Source organism: Coturnix japonica, chromosome Z, assembly GCF_001577835.2.
Source record: "Coturnix japonica isolate 7356 chromosome Z, Coturnix japonica 2.1, whole genome shotgun sequence".
In the NCBI taxonomy this organism is placed as follows: Eukaryota; Metazoa; Chordata; class Aves; order Galliformes; family Phasianidae; genus Coturnix; species Coturnix japonica.
In genome coordinates this window covers 13063676-13079382 of record NC_029547.1, presented here as the reverse complement: position 1 = coordinate 13079382, position 15707 = coordinate 13063676, and the positions used below count along the sequence as shown (strand labels likewise).

At 39.8% G+C, this 15707-nt stretch overlaps 2 protein-coding genes across 7 annotated transcripts in view; one reads left to right on the top strand and one right to left on the bottom strand.

Annotated features, from left to right (window-relative positions):
* The window catches only part of THBS4 (thrombospondin 4), a 38350-nt gene extending 35644 nt beyond the window's left edge, over positions 1–2706 (bottom strand). Inside the window, exon 1 of the mRNA XM_032441148.1 lies at positions 2613–2706. The gene's annotated coding sequence lies outside the window, so the exon portion shown is untranslated. The remainder of the gene's footprint in view (positions 1–2612) is intronic.
* On the top strand, positions 2650–12848 carry MTX3 (metaxin 3). Of its 6 annotated transcripts, none has more exons than XM_015848622.2 (9): positions 2653–2912; positions 3419–3488; positions 4699–4775; positions 6379–6471; positions 7481–7663; positions 7789–7865; positions 8712–8869; positions 9283–9371; positions 10741–12848. In XM_015848622.2, exons 1-9 carry the CDS (start codon positions 2721–2723, stop codon positions 10813–10815), a joined length of 1014 nt encoding a protein of 337 aa, XP_015704108.1. In that variant the 5' UTR covers positions 2653–2720; the 3' UTR covers positions 10816–12848. The 6 variants fall into 6 exon arrangements, with proteins under 6 accessions (XP_015704111.1, XP_015704110.1, XP_015704108.1 ...); XM_015848620.2 differs by having other exon boundaries at positions 2654–2912; positions 10767–12848; XM_015848621.2 differs by having other exon boundaries at positions 2656–2912; positions 4702–4775; positions 10767–12848.
* The last annotated feature ends 2859 nt before the right edge of the window (positions 12849–15707 follow it).

Genomic DNA, 15707 nt, shown 5'->3' with positions numbered 1-15707 from the left:
CCGAGCAGAGTGTTCTTCCTCACCACATTATGCTTCCACGTATGTCTCCACACAACGCAAAATGCCTTAGTAAATGCCTTGCTTTCACTCCTACCACCCCTGCTCACATGGTAGAAGTGGGGAAGCAGCACGGTGACACCAATGGGCTGGCAGAGTGCTGCACCGCAGAGAAAGGAAAACAGAGCAGCGAGTTTAGAGCATTATGGAGCAGGAAGAAGGGGGAGGCTGAAAGGGAGAGAGCAGGAGGCAAGGATGTGGAACAAAGAAAAGGAAAAACAAAGCCACAGGTATCCCAGGAATAACTTTCAGCCCAGAACCTGTCCCTAAAAATGATGGAGACAGCACAAGTTACTAGCAGAGGCTAATGTATGGATGTACAGCAGCACTGATACTGCCCTATCATTAGTTAGCATGAAGGAGAAACCCTTTTGTCACCAAAGAGCATCTTTGACAACATAAGTCTGACAGTGTGACCCCCTCCCCTCCTTGTTCCCCAGCTTCCTCCTTGGCCTGGTCTCACATACAGGCCTTGCACAGGAAGATGATAAGCAACAATACTAATAATGCTCTTGCTAAGACAGATTAACAACAACAAATCTATCTTAAAGTTGGGAGACTGAAAGAACTGATAGCAAACACCTGGTTCAACAGCTGAGGGCCAACTGAGCATGCACCAAAGAATAAACTATGACTCAATCATCTTACCCCATAAACAGCAAGCAGCCTATAGCCCCCAAAGCTTATCTACTTGGTAGTGGATTGTAGTCAAGATTTCCCTTTAAGAAGAGAAGCCTTAACAGGTTACACCTGTGTAGAGATACACCTTGACATTAAGATACCTTGCTGATTGATATCCTCAAAAAGTCACTAACTGTTTAAGTTTTTTTAGCTTCTCTGAGATTGTATCCTACATTTACTGTGCACATACGATATCTTAGCCATAAACTGCTGACCAAGTCTGGCACGAGGTGTGGATCCACCTTGGCTCCTTACCTCTGTGGTTCAAGTTTAGAAAGCAAATGAGTCTGCTCTGAGCCTTGAGGCTCAAAAGGAGTTTCTTATATCAAGTTGTTTAAGCCTACCCTCCATGCAGCGTATTCAGTCACTTCCAATCTTGTTAAGTTACAGTTAGATCACTGCATTATACCTTGCTTATATTTCTGCTTTTTTTTTTTTTTTTTTTCCATGAGTGAAGTGTATAGTCTAGTTGTTTCCATCCATGACAGTAGGCTTAAATGCCTAACACAGAAACATCATGAAGATCTGCAAAATCTTCACAGATCCATGTAAAGTATTCAGTGACTACTTCAGATAAAAAAGGACGCTAGATGGAAAAGTTTTCTGTTTGCCTGCCTGGAGGAATGCAAACAATTATTTGCATCCACTTATCATGTAATTGCTTTGAGTTTATCAAAATGTAAGAAATGCTTTCTTGGAAAGTTCCCTTTTCCTGAACTATTTAATAAATCATTTTAACTTGTTTTTCACTTCTGAGTTACTTACAGTGGAGTCTTGTGGACTGGTACTAATCAACTCAGTGTGAGGAAGATCTTGTTTGTGGCATTGTATTCTCTGTGCTATTTGATGTTTCAGAGCCAAATTCTGTTCTTCCTCTGCCTGCTTACTCGCTGTGCTTATTCACCATGCGAGTTAGAGCAAAATTTGGTCAACAGAGCATACCACACAATAAAACAAAACAGAACAAGTTCATAAAGTACATAAGCAGAAGTTTAAGATCATGTTTAAATGAAGTTATCCAGTACACACAAAGGTCACTGCAATTTTCCAAGTTCTTATTTTTTAGTATTGGAGTATGTTACAGACTGGAAGAGATTTTGTGCTCAAGCAAAACCTTCTTTAAGGGATTTTTACAAAGCATAGTGTTTATCTGCTGTCTGGATGGGACTGTTTGACCTTGTAACCATCATTTTCAATAACAACAATGGAATATTAGCCATTTCTTTTCCACTCTTGTGTTTTCCCTGAAGTACAAACTCCAGCTTAACTTACTGGAGGTTGATATTGTGAATACAAATCAGAAAGTGTTTATTGGGCACTATTGTCTTCAAGAAACTTTCAGGAAAGTTCTATAAGGAATTTTTTAACTGGAATGCAAGACTGACTTTTTTTGTTATAGAAGATCTACAAGTGAGCCCCAACTGCTAAAATATTTGTCCTGCTTATTTTATGTAAACCAATAATACTGTAGGTGTAGAGAATACATAGTAGCTGCCAATTTGATATATTTTGCTTTGCAGAAGTGTCCGTGGCCTATGCAGATTCCAAGTAATGTGACAGAGGAGTTAGGAAGGAATCCCTGCTGCTTAATTTGGGTTTTGTATTTTGTTCCTAATATCCATGAGGAGACTCACTGTTCTTATGGAGTTTTATGGGTGATTATAAACCAGGGTGCATAGAAAGTTAAGATAGAAAGGCCTTAATGCAAGTGAAATCTCTAAGTACAGCTCTAAACCACAACCTTCAGTATTTCTGTCAACACTTGGGAGTTTGATCCTGCCACACTTTCATTGAAAGAGTGTGTAGGAAGAATGTGACACAAATTTCACACAGATCTGATGAGGGAGGCAGGAAGACTGAGAGCCCTTGCTCACCTCATCTCTTTGTGACCACCTGAATAGCGGCGGTCAGTGCTGCTTTTGGTTTGTTTGTTTGTTCTTATTTAAGGCCCAGTAGTATTTTTCCCTGTGTAGGAAGGAAGGATGTGTGGGTACAAGCTTCCGAGCTGCTCCCGCCGTTCTTCCCTCCCGGTGGTGCCGCCATGCGAGGGCAGTAGAGGCGCGTTCCCCGGGCCCGCGCTGCCGGCGGACAAGATGGCGGCTCCCATGGAGCTGAGCTGCTGGGGTGGCGACTGGGGGCTGCCGTCCCTTCATCCGGAGTCTCTGACCGTCATGGTAACGGCGGGGCCCGCCACCCGCCCCGGGAGGAGGGCGACAGGGAGGGAGGCTGCCCCGCGCCCGGGTGGCTGTGCCGCGTAGTTCCCGCCGGGAAGGGAAGGCGGCGCCGCCACCGAGGGGCGCCCTGAAGCCGGGCGCGGCCTGTGCCGGGTGTGGGGCGCGGGGGCCGGGATGTGGTGGGGCCGAGCGGGGCCCGGGGTGCGGCGGGGAGCCGCCAGGCGGGGGACCGCAATGCACTGTGAGCCGGTATTAACGAGCAGCCCGAAACGTTAAATAAGTTTTGTCTTTATTGTTTATTGCACGGTCCTGCAAGGAGCTCTGAGAGGAACCCTCAAAAGCAGGAGCCTGTGCCTGGTTCAGAAGCACAGGTGTGCAGAGTGTTGGTGAACTTACAACGAGTTATTTAACCCCGTGCAGCTGATGGGAATGCTCAGGCCTGCTTTTTGGACTGCTGTCTTACATCTATATGTGCTGACTATATTATTTTCTGCAATCTGTTGCAGGCTTATGCTAAGTTCTCTGGTGCTCCTCTGACAGTGAATACTATAAATAATTCCTGGAGCACTCCGAAAGGTACCTTATTTGCATTTCTATTATAATTATAATCCTCATTACTTTAGAAGTGTGAGTTCTAATCCCAAGGTTTCTTTTTCTTCATTTCCTTTGGTTTTGTGTTCATGTTCTGTCCATCCCTGTGCGGTTTACCTGCTTTCATTCCATATTCATAGGCATCTTTACAGAATCAAGTGTGATGATTTTGCAAGGGACAAGTAACAGAAGATATAAATAGAATGCCTTAAAGGGCACTTTAGTAAAATGCGTATGGATGATGCAGAGGAGACTCAACAAAGTGGTAATGCAAAAGCACACACCTGTTTTGTCAGGCAGCCTGAAGAGATGATACACTGAAAGCAGTTGAATGAAAATATTTATATAGTAGTTACCAGACTTGCATAATGGAAGTAGCATTCTTTAATTACATGTGACTTAACAAGCTTGTGCAGGTGGAAGTAGAATATGAGCCTGAAAGAGTGCAACTTGCATCAGCTTGGATATTTGGTACTGTGCTAAGTTACAGGTGTTGAATTGGGAAAGGTAGCTGATAAAGTCGATGCCAGATGGGTTGTCAGAGATTTCTTTACATTGGATATTTCTACATAGTGCTTATCTATTTGCTGAGTGTTTAGGTCATTGTGTTGGTGTATTCCAGACAAGTAACGTCATTGCACAGTTTGTCACTTAAACTTACCATGTCTTTAACTTAGGCATTACTGTGTCCACTTGACAGTTGCACCTTTCACTCTTACTGTTTGCTGTATTGCTTTCCCTTAGCAGAACTACCAAGAACTAGTTTGGTTTACTTCTCCATGAGTTTTATGGTTTTCTTCATGGGCAAGATAATTAAAATCCCTACCAGGAAAAAAATATATATATTTAAAAAATCTAAATATTTTATAATTAATATTTTAGTAGTATTTAGCTTAATAGTCCTCTTAAGGCTCATTATAGCAGGTATTTTGTGAATGTGCTATAAGGCAGCCTCTTTTAAAGAGATTTACTGTATGCAGTCTTTATTTCTACAATCTAATGAGTAAAAACAGACTAATATGCTTCTAGGTGAAGAAAATTCTTTGGTTCTGGAAGAGATCTTCTTTAGGCACTGGTAGCTTAATCAGAGCATGCAGTGCAGGAAGGGAAAACAGATGAAGTGACTGATCACTTTTTAGTTTCGTGAGATTTGCTACATATAAGTTCTTTTGACTGCATTATTTGTGCCTTCTAGCAGATGTGCCCGTCCTGATATCAGAAGACATTGTTATTTCTCAGCCAGCAAAAATACTAAACTTCTTAAGAAAGCAGGTATGTTGCCCTCAGAAGATTGGTTTTCTCTACTTTGTAATGAATTTTTTGCATCCCCCACACAGACTGATACAGGTTTCTTAAAACCTGGAAACCAGTTCTGACTCACTGCTTTTCTATATTTTGTACACACATGAGAATTGCAAAGTAGTGGATCACAGAGTGCTGCTTAAAAGTTTGGTTGTTATGAAAAATTTAAAAATAGGCACAAGAAAATTCTTCATTGAAAAGGACAACAGGCTGGCCTCAACTGAGCAGTTTCTCACTGAGTTTCATCATGCTGTTAATTATAACACTTGAACGTCATTGTAGCTTTGCAGACCTAGGAGGTCACAGTTAGGGAAGTATAGTTTTAACTGTTCAAATGGGTAATCATCTCCTGGTGGTTTTTTTTCCTTCTTTTTTTTTTTTTTTTTCTTTTTCTGAAGGATAACACATATGGTGTTGTTTTTAATCTATGTAGTTTTTCTGTAGCTTGTAGCATAAAAATGTCTGCAGGCATTTCTTGATGCAATCATGTTATTGTGTAGTCAAATCTTGCCTGCCTTTTGTAGATCTCTCAATGTTTTATTCAAAAAGAGTAAAGCTACATTGCTTCTACTTTTCATGAGCATAAAGATGCTTAATAAAGCACAGCATCATCATTTTTATTTCTAAGATGGTCTTCCAGCCCACTGCTCTGTCTTTACATTAGAAATTCTTTTTCTGCCTAGTTAAGAAGACTTATCTGATGAAAGGCAAGTTAGTGAAACTTTCTGTTTTTCTCTGGAGAAGGATTTAGTCTGAAAAACTGAGCAGTATTTTCAAAATACTACAGTTTCCTATCCATTTGAATACCAAAGTTTCCATACTGATGGAAAAAGAGCAACCTGTTTCACTCCAAAGTAAACCAGTAATATGCATGCATTTAAGATACCTACAAATAAGGTGGCTCAACGCCAGTTTTTGCCATTTTTAAATTAGTGAAATTCCCGTAAGATTACCAACCCTTTCAGTGTACCTTGAAAGGATTCATTGTTTGAATCAAAAGCTCAGGTAGCTACAACAACATTAATTTAGCTGTATGTTTCATCCCCCTTATCATCAGCATTCAATTTTTATGAGTATGAAAATTCATAAAAGCATATGAAAAGATAATTTAAAGACAGAAGTACTTTCTTTTTTTTAGTGCTTGTAACAACTTAAGTGACAGATGTATCCTCAGAAATACATGGGGGGTCTTGCCAGAAGTTTGCCTCAGCATTACATACTGAAAAGTTGCCTCCATGTTACAGGACAGTGGTTTGGAAAGCAGAGGGAAGTCAGCACAAGAGTTATTTTGGCAGTGGGGGGACCCCATAATCTTAGAATGGGAAAGTAGAAATGGAAAGTATTAGGAACAGTAACACAGTCAGTCTGAAGAACTGAAGGGAAACTGCAGAACTGAAGCTGCAGAAACTGAATGTCTTCTGTTCAGAAAAGTATTGTATATTTAACAGCTGTTAAGTTTGAGGTTATTTTGGGTTGTGTTGATCATCTTTCTGGAAGGTTCCATGTAACACTGTGTATATTGTGAGGTGGTTGGTGACTGTCTTCTGTTGTTGTTTTGTTTTTAAATTTACAGAGATACAATGCTGATTATGAATTGTCTGCAAAACAAGGAGCTGATACACTGGCTTATATTGCACTACTCGAAGAGAAATTGCTTCCTGCTCTGGTAAATACTAGTGAATACTTTATAATGGCTGGAATTTTACAAGTATTATAAGAGGTGCCCAGTGTGAGAGACAGAAGTTTCTAAGCCATAGTCCTGGCTTGAATGTATTTGCATTCTTAGCGCAATTTTGAAAAGACTGCCTAGCAACTTTGAAGAAGAAAGAAGTGTGTGGGAGGTGTGAAGTCATAATAATGAACTTAAAGACTTTTAAAATGGCACCTCTGAATGTATTTTTTCTTAGATACTTTTTGGGAACAGTATCCTGCAAACAGCTTATTCTGGCATTTCTTTGTTTCATGAGGCTTTTTGAAAAAGCTTGGAGTAACATGTGGTATGGCTGATGTGGGGTGCACACCTCTGAAAGCCTTTTGAGCTGTTAAGTGGGAACTATTGAAATACCTACCACTAGTTCATTTTTTGGTTCAGTAAATAACACATGGCTGCACGCCCTCACCAATTTAGTATAAGTAAGTTATAGTTATTAAAAAAGTCTGCAGGCACCTGATCTGTTTAATACCTTTGACTTGAACTTATGCAGGAACAGGTACTTACAAGCAAGTAGTGTCATGGGTAGCATCTTCAGTTATCCTGCAAGGCTTTCAAATTCATATTTTCATAATACATCTTCATTTTAAAATGTATGTAAAATTTCAAAAGAAAATTCAAACATTTCAAACCCGATCCTATACATTTATAACTTATGTTGTAATACAGTTTCTCTGTACAATATATGCATGTGTGTACATCTGCATGCGTGCACATGGCAGTGTATGCAATTTTGTGCATATATATAAAGCATTATCTTTTTATTTAGGTTAAAGTTAGCTCTGTGGCGTTAATTATATACCCTTAAACTCAAAGGATTAATATAATCCTGTGCAGAGCCTAAGTGCTTTAAAATACAATAATTCCTTTTTCTCCTGTGACAAATCTTACTCATTATACTTTTAAGAGAAGTCTAATGTTTTTAACCCAGATTCCAGTCATCCTCTTTCTTGTGTTGATATAGCTGCACACTTTTTGGGTTGAGGCTGAAAATTACTGCAGTGTAACAAAACCATGGTTTGCCTCAAGGATTCCATTCCCGTTAAGTTTGTATCTGCCTGGAAAGATGTCCAGGGAAGCACTCAACAGGATCTTGCTGACCAGAGGAGGCCCTCCTCTCTACAGTCTCACTGAAGTGGAAGCACAGGTACATGTTGTATAGTAAAGAATTTGTCATGAAATAAACTAGCACACTGTGATAATGGTGTATGATAGAGTGTCTACTACTGTTTGCTGCATCTAGGGCTCTTAAATGGTTTTGTGTCTCATCAGATATACAGAGATGCCAAGGAGTGCCTAAATCTCCTGTCAAAGAGATTGGGAACATCTCGGTTTTTCTTTGGAAATACGTGAGTGTGCTTTCTTTGTTTTTAATGTTGGTGTTTGCTGTTGTTGTTTTTAATAAACAGGTGCCATGACTCTGTGAATGCTTAACACTTGTTTTTTTTAAATCTGCTAGAATGTTACAAGGTGCTGCACAATAGTTTCACAATTCATATGCTGCTTTTTCAGTGGCCTTTGGAAGCAATAAGTCCAGAGTCATAAAAAATGTTGCATCTTTCCATGGGGTGGCAGATACTGCCTACATCAGCTCATGTAGGATGTTTAATGAGTTAGGGTTCTAGGGTTCCAGGGAATTATTCTCTGGCCAGTGACTGTCACCTCCTGTGACTGCTTGTAGAAAAAAGTACTTGAAGCATGAGGTGTTACCAGGCTCCTTGGGAAGATGGCATAGGTCTGAGAAGGCTGCTCTTGCTTGTGTACATAGAACAGGAAGCATATATTGCCAAGACAGCACCCAAGAAGGACAATCTGTTCCCTTTGCCAGCAAAGTTAGACCTCATCATGTGAAAGGATCCTGTTCTACTGGCATGCAATTTGTCTGCTTGTCTTTTGTATTGCCAGAAATGTATTCTAGAGTGGATTGTTTATCAGTGTGCATGACACATGATTGGATTTTAATGCTAAAGCAACTATTTCAGTTTATTAGCACGTCCCTAATTCAGACATTCTGAAATCAATAGATAGTGTGTTCAAAGTGTCTTTTAATGTCTGATAAATGCAATGCCTGAAAATCTCGGTAGATTCCGTCCTAAATTTTGTCTGATGTATACAGAAACTGGTTCCATTCTGGAGGTCTTGATGTCTTACCTCAGTCACACTTGGGCTTTGTTCTTTTCTGACATTCTTTTCAGACCTACTACGTTGGATGCCTTTGTGTTTGGTTTCCTTGCACCAGTTTATAAAGTGTGCTTCCCTAGAGTACAATTACAAGAGCATTTGAAACAGCTTACCAACCTGTGTCGGTTCTGCGATGATATTTTAACCTGCTATTTCAAGTTAACTATTACAGGTAGGTTGTGTTTCTCTTCCACTTTTGCTCATGTATAATCTGTTTGAAGTAGTAGTGGTGGTTTCCACATTTGAACCAAAGCATAGTAAGGGTTTGTAAATTTGTGTTCTGTGGGGAAATGATGTAGAGAAGCTTCTACAGTTGTGTAGAAAGGATTGGAAATTATAGGCAAGGCTTAATTCTCAGATTTAAAGCCTGTCATGCCTTGGCAAAATCCACTTGCACCTGTGCTGTGGCTCACGCTTAGTGTTTCTGTTTCACTGACAAAGAATGGCTTTTCCATTTAAATTCATCTTAGGATAAAAAATACTGCATGAACTTTGCTTCCGATATTCGTTTGTTTCTTTCTTTTCAAGAATGTAAAAGCTTTTGTAAATACCTCTTCAGTCTTCATCTTTCTGCCTTCACTCTAGGCCATTCTCCATCTGGACAGGATACAGCAGATGCTAATCTGCAGAAACTCACACAGCTTGTAAATAAGGAATCCAACTTGATTGAAAAGGTTACTTTTGCTTCACTCTCTTTAATATCCTGCTTCTTTGTGGTTATTTGTTCACAAATACTCTTACAACTGCAACGGTACAATGAACATTTTATATATTCTTTTCTATTGAGGTACTTTGTACAAGGGAAGAAAATTGTGTATTTTGTAAGAAATTAATTGATGAAGCCTTGTATGTAAAATATTTTTACTACAATCAATGATGACCTTGCAAGTGCATGTTGTATGAACAGTAAAAGGTTGTCTTTCCACAAGTTCATCTCCCATGTGAGGGGAATGCAAATGTAATGATCAGAATTAGAAATGGTCTTGCAAGACCTCAGCAAGAAAACTGATAAGCAGAACTCTGAAATTGGTCTTGTTGATATCAGCATCCCAGTCTCCTTGCTCCCAGCTGATTTTTTTGCAGTCACTAATGTACAGTCCTTCCTTCTCCTGCTTCCATGTCTGCCTTTTATTCCTGTATTTCCAAGGCTGTGCTTCAGCGCCTATAAGAACTGTGAACGTTAAAAATAATTATGAAGAATTAGTTTACTGATGCAAGGACAGAGTGCACTTAGTAAAAAAGATCATTAATTATGTTCAGCTTCTGCAGCATTTGGTATTGATTATATCTCTTTCTTGTATAGACGTGTAGCTGTGAAAGTTTTAAAAAGTAGGCAAGTAGACATTTATCAGCCATGGTTTATGTAAAGCTGATCCTAGGAAGTAGGATGGACTAGGCAACCTTTGGAGATCTCCCCCATGCAGTCCTCTGGGATTCTGCTTATTCTGTAGTAATAAATCTTTTCTTCGTTTTTTTGTTGGTTTTTTTTTTTTTGGTACTGCAGTACACACAGGGTATTAGATGGCTATGCTATGAAAAATATATTAAATAATTATTAAATATTAACTTATTAAATAGTTTTTGAAATCTAAGCTGATCTAAATAAATTCACCTAGGATCTCCAAAGCATTTCTAAGCTGAAAAAATATTTCTTTCTGTAAGGCGCTGAGCATGGAAAAATACCCACTTATGTTTGCAATTTGACTTTTGATCTGCTTTCTAGTAGTGTCTGGCTGTTGTACGAAATTGAAACTGTGACCTCTTAGAAGAAGGCAGCAGTGTTGCTTTGTTTGGTAATCTTGAAGAAATGAATTGAGCAAAGCAGAAATGTATCTGTTTGCTTTATGTTTGTCATATGCTCATGGAATGAATAGCAGATTTTTGGGAGAAGAAAGGAATCGAGACGTTTTAGGTAAAATAAGAAAGGCTAAAAGAAAATAAGAAGTTAGAGAAAAAACAACCCAAAAAACAACAAACCAGAGTTCTTGATAGGAGTCCTGACAAATAGACTAATTGTGTAATTTACATTCTACTGTTTGCCAGATCCGGCTCTCATTATTTCTCTGCAGATGGATGACAACCTTCGTAAGAGTCCTCAGCACCCCCCTCGGAAGATAACAACGCTCAAGCTTGCTGCAGGTGGAGAAGAAAGCAGTCCACTGAATCGTTTGTCACCTTGACAGCTTTTGTTGCACACGCACATTTGCTTGCCTTCAATTCTTTTGAATATCACAGCAATTTTTCTCATGAATGTGGTTTTACAAGGGCAGAATCTACTGACGGGTTCAAGTAGGGAAGAAACACAGCTTTACAATGTCCTGTCTGTTATTTTTAAGAAAACTAGTAGTTCGGGCTTACTACACACTAAGCTAAAACTAAAGTATTAAACCAGGGGCTTATTCCTGCAGGCATTATAACACAGTTTTGTACAGCAGACTTTGACTTTAGCAGAAACGTTGACCAAAAGTTAAAATGCAATTTTTACATAATTCCAGTGCATTTATAGAAGTTTCACTGTTGTTTTAATTTATGGCTTTTGATTTACTGTAATCACATTATAGCATGTTAGTGGGTATACTGTTCTATCCAAAAGCTACAAAGTCTAGTTGTAGAACTGGCAAAAAGAGTGGAAGAGAATGAAGTGTTGCCCATCTTTGCAAATGAGAAGTGAAAAACAATAACAGGAAGTTATATACTCTTTATTGTACATTCGTGAATGCTCTTGTATTTGTGTTTTAAGGGTGTTCATATTTTTGAAAGCTTGCTAAGCTGTACTTCAACAGGAAATGTTGAGTACTGTCTGTGCCATGAAGAGTACAGTGATTGAGAGTGCTAACATTTCACAGATGACTCATAGAATCATAGAATGGCCTGGGTTGAAAAGGACCCCAGTGATCATCCAGTTTCAACCCCCTGCTATGTGCAGGGTCACCAACCACAGGACCAGGCTGCCCAGAGCCACATCCAGCCTGGCCTTGAATGCCTGCAGGGATGGGGCATCCACAACCTCCTTGGGCAACCTCTTCCAGTGAACTCATATTAATCCTATGTGAAACTGGCTTAACCTGTGCATAGGATAATACTGCAGGCCAGAAAACTGTAAGTCAGAATTGCATAGGACTGGTAGTGAGGTGGAGAGGTTTGATTTGCTCTAATTAGGCTGAGTGACTTGTCTAGTAAATGTACTGTGGTTCTGGATTGAATTGAACCAGTTAGACTTTGTAAAATAGCCAGCTTAGGCTTTTGCATTTGTTACAGATACCTCTAACTTGTATTCTAAGCACTGTGGTTCACTGAAAAATAATAATATAGTACATCTAAATTTTATTGTTTGACAGTGTAGTTCAGAGTTCTTCTATCTCTGCAAACTGTAGTGCGTTGTAGTACATATTTATTCTGTATAATTAAGGAATTTGGGTCTCATTACACTTCTTAGTAGCAACATTTCCTGTTCAATGGACCCAATCAATTCTGTCACAAGATAGCTGCTGTAATGCTGTGTTGGTAATGTAGTAGGTGCTTCACGAGTGATGTAATCAGCATTAGTTAAAGAGACTGACCAAAATGGCAGCACTGGGGATATGTAATTCTTGTGACTGTATGGGATGACTCTTCTGATTTCTTTTTCTATTTTTTTTTTTTCCAGCAGAATCAGGGTAGTCTCTTAGAGTCCCTTTGCTACTAGTCACATATGAGATACAAAGTTAAATTATTTACTATTTATACTGATGACTGTAGATTGTGTATATAATGTTCTTTCAGATTCTGTGTAAGGAATGTAGTAAACTTCAACATTTCCTAAATCTAACTAAAATGTTGGGTATCTAATGAGCACTTTAAGGTTTAAACTTTTGCTCTGATTGGAATATTTGTTTCAGTGATTTTGAAATTAGTTTAGCACATGCCAATGATAATTGTGAATAAACTGACAATCTAGTATGAATAAAAGTAAGTAAAATGCTTCAAGTCTTTACTGCTTGACGGGTTTAAATGAGATCAGGTCACATTGCTTTTCAATGTCTTTTATTTATGAACACGGATATGGAGAATATGCCTTATTTGTTGCTGTTGTGAATATGTACACTGAGTCTTTAAAATCTCTTTGTGAAAGGGTCATTGTTCCAATATTAAAATTTTAGACATTTGTTGGAGTTTTGGTAGTATTTTTTAATGCAGATTGTCAGGTTTTTTGGCTTTCTTTTCCCCCCTACCTTGTATGAAGCTTTGCTCTTGTGTTTGTTTTTCTGGTTTGTTTTGTTTTCTTTTGTGGACAAGGCAAACTGCTGACTGTTAGAATTTGGAACAATGTAATGTATTCATAATGTCTGACTTAAATATTAGTTACGGCTCAGTAGTAACCCTTTCAAGACAACTGCTTTTCTGGTGATACTAAGAAGCAGAGGTTTTCTCATCCTTTAAATGTGAGCCTTAGCCAATGTGACAGCACAATCTGCTTGACAGTTTCATTCACTGGATGGCAGAGGACAGTGGGGCTAGAACAGGCACTGCATGCAGTGCTGTACACAATCCCAGATAGCTTGTGTGGTTGCACAGCCGTGTGCTTCATTTCTTTTTATCCAGTCAGAATTAAAAATCAGACACCTTAATGTGGGAAGTGTAATCTTTGGTCTGACAACCCAGACTCACCCTTTAGATTACTGCTGTATTTGTGTACCAGCATTTTGTAGCTGGTTAGTTAGGATGCCAAAAGTGGGATCCGTTTGAGTAAATGTAGTTATCTGCATTGAAATAAGCCAAAGCGCATTCTCTGGCTAATGGAGAAAGGTGGTGTTCAGTTGTCATTTGCATCGTTACAGTAGATACCTAAAATAGCTAAGTGAGTTCAGTCTAAGTGTGCATCTCTATTGAATGTGGAGGAAGCCTTAGCTTCCTACTCAGCTGCAGATCCTTACAAAACTGGATGAAAACTGGCTGCAGTGTCTGACTTTCCAATATCTGAGACTGCAGATGGTCTGCAGGTATAAGCAGTCAGCCCTTCTGGCCAAGCTGTGGAGGAGCCTTGAGATCATCACATGCAATCTGCTTTCAATATAGAGCAGCTGCTTGTTGTACACACTGCAGCTCTGCACTCTCAGAATACTGTTGGGGTTTTCTTGTGTGTGCACCTGCACAATGTTTGTGCACATATGTTTGTGTTTCTATTGTGTGGATGCTACCACAGTAGCTGGTAGGCCTCCTCCTCCCTGCCCTCCTCTTGGAAGGTGGAGGCTGGCACAGGTTATTACCTCTCAAGCAGCCCATCCAGCCTGCTGCACTTTCTATTGTGGAGAAGGCTGCAAGTTTTAAGTGAGGTGAACTGCTCCAGCAGGTTGTAAATTTAACAATTCTACTTGCAGGCATTCCTGTATTGAAAGCTTATGTGTAGAAGTCTTTGGGGCTATTCTGTGTCTTTCCATGAGCTGTCTGTGGGAATGGGCAGATGCCTTTAATGCTTCCAAGATGTCTTTATAAATGTTTTTTTCTCCCCTTTAAAATATTGTTGGGATATGTTAGTCTTCTACATACACTTGAAACATTGCTTCTGCTAATGAAGTTTAACACGACATTAAGGGGAAAAAAAAAACACCTGATTGTATTTGATTCCTGTCTAAAGCAGTTTCTGGACTCAACTGAGATTTTCCCTCTTGCTTGGGTTGCTCTTGGCATTGCAGTAGGAATCCTTCATATTTCTTTTTTCTTCTTTCTTTCCCCGTACAGAAAGGCTGAGTAGCCTTTTACATAGTGTGACAAACTACGATGTAGCTCAAATCTGGCTGGTCTATGCTGTTGATAGGAAGAAGTCCTAACATAAAGGCCGTGTCAACTAACAAAACACTCTGTTGAAAAGTATTTGCTGTTAAAACCGACAAGCTAAAAGCCTCCAGTTTCACAAATAATTGTAGTCTGTTGTTAGTGGTCAGCTTATCCCTCTTAGTGCTAACCACTGCCCATGAGGTGATGAATTTTGATGCATGTGCTACTTGCACTGATATATGTATGACTCTAGGATCAGGCCATTGAACATCACAGGTGGTATTAAAAAGTCCTGCAGGGGGCTGGGTTGGTCAAAGACAAGAGCATATGACCAGCAGCTTTCCATTCAGAATCCCGACACTGTTCTCATACAGCCCCAACAGGGCCAGTAAACATGCTGCTTTCTTCCGCCCTACTGGACCAGGCATTTTGGCCATCACAGGTGCACCAGTCCATGTTGCTGGGAGCTGCTTGGGGTGTTCCTGCTAAGCAAAAAGCAGTTTCAGCTTGCTGAGCGTTTTGACCCCAGGCCACGTGAGGGAGCATCCCCAGGTGGCTTTGCATGGAAGGCAGTGGGCGTATGAATCTTTGCTGGGAGAGGTGAGAAGCTGTTGAATGTAGGCAGGTGGTGGGATTATGAAAGTCATCTTCACCAGCCTCCAGTCAGCAGAGTGGTGGGGGAGACCATGATTTTCTGCAGGTTTTGAAGAATAAACAAAGAAAGGACTTGTTATGCATTAGACCAGTCTGGTGTAGTGCGCTACCAGATGAGCTAGGTTTATTGTAAATTTCACTGAAAGCTGAGCTGCGGGTGTGAATTAATGATGGAGCAACTTGAATACCACAGTAAGATCTTGCAGTAAATGTGCCTATAGCAAGAGGCTGTTCACAGTACTATTCAGCTTCCTTCTGCTCCTTCCCTCTCACTGAAACCGTGTGCTTGTTTTCATTGTGAAAGTGTGTTCCACATTTTTACAGTGTCAAAGTGTTACATGCGAGTCTGTTGGTGATCTACTGTTACCAAAACACAAAATGTTCCAGGTTCTTAATTTAAAGCTAGAGTGTAGAGAAGTTGCACACCTTGGGTCTCAAGCTTGCTCATTAAGGGGCTGCAGTCCCTTTGTAAGCAGCCAGTTCTCAGCTCACATTTGCCAAGCCGTGTTGATAAGGCAGCTTGTCAATCCTCACAAACACCTCATGGATTTGTTTTCAGGAGTGTAGAGGTGAGGGGGGGAGTATGTGCACAGTGAAGTGTG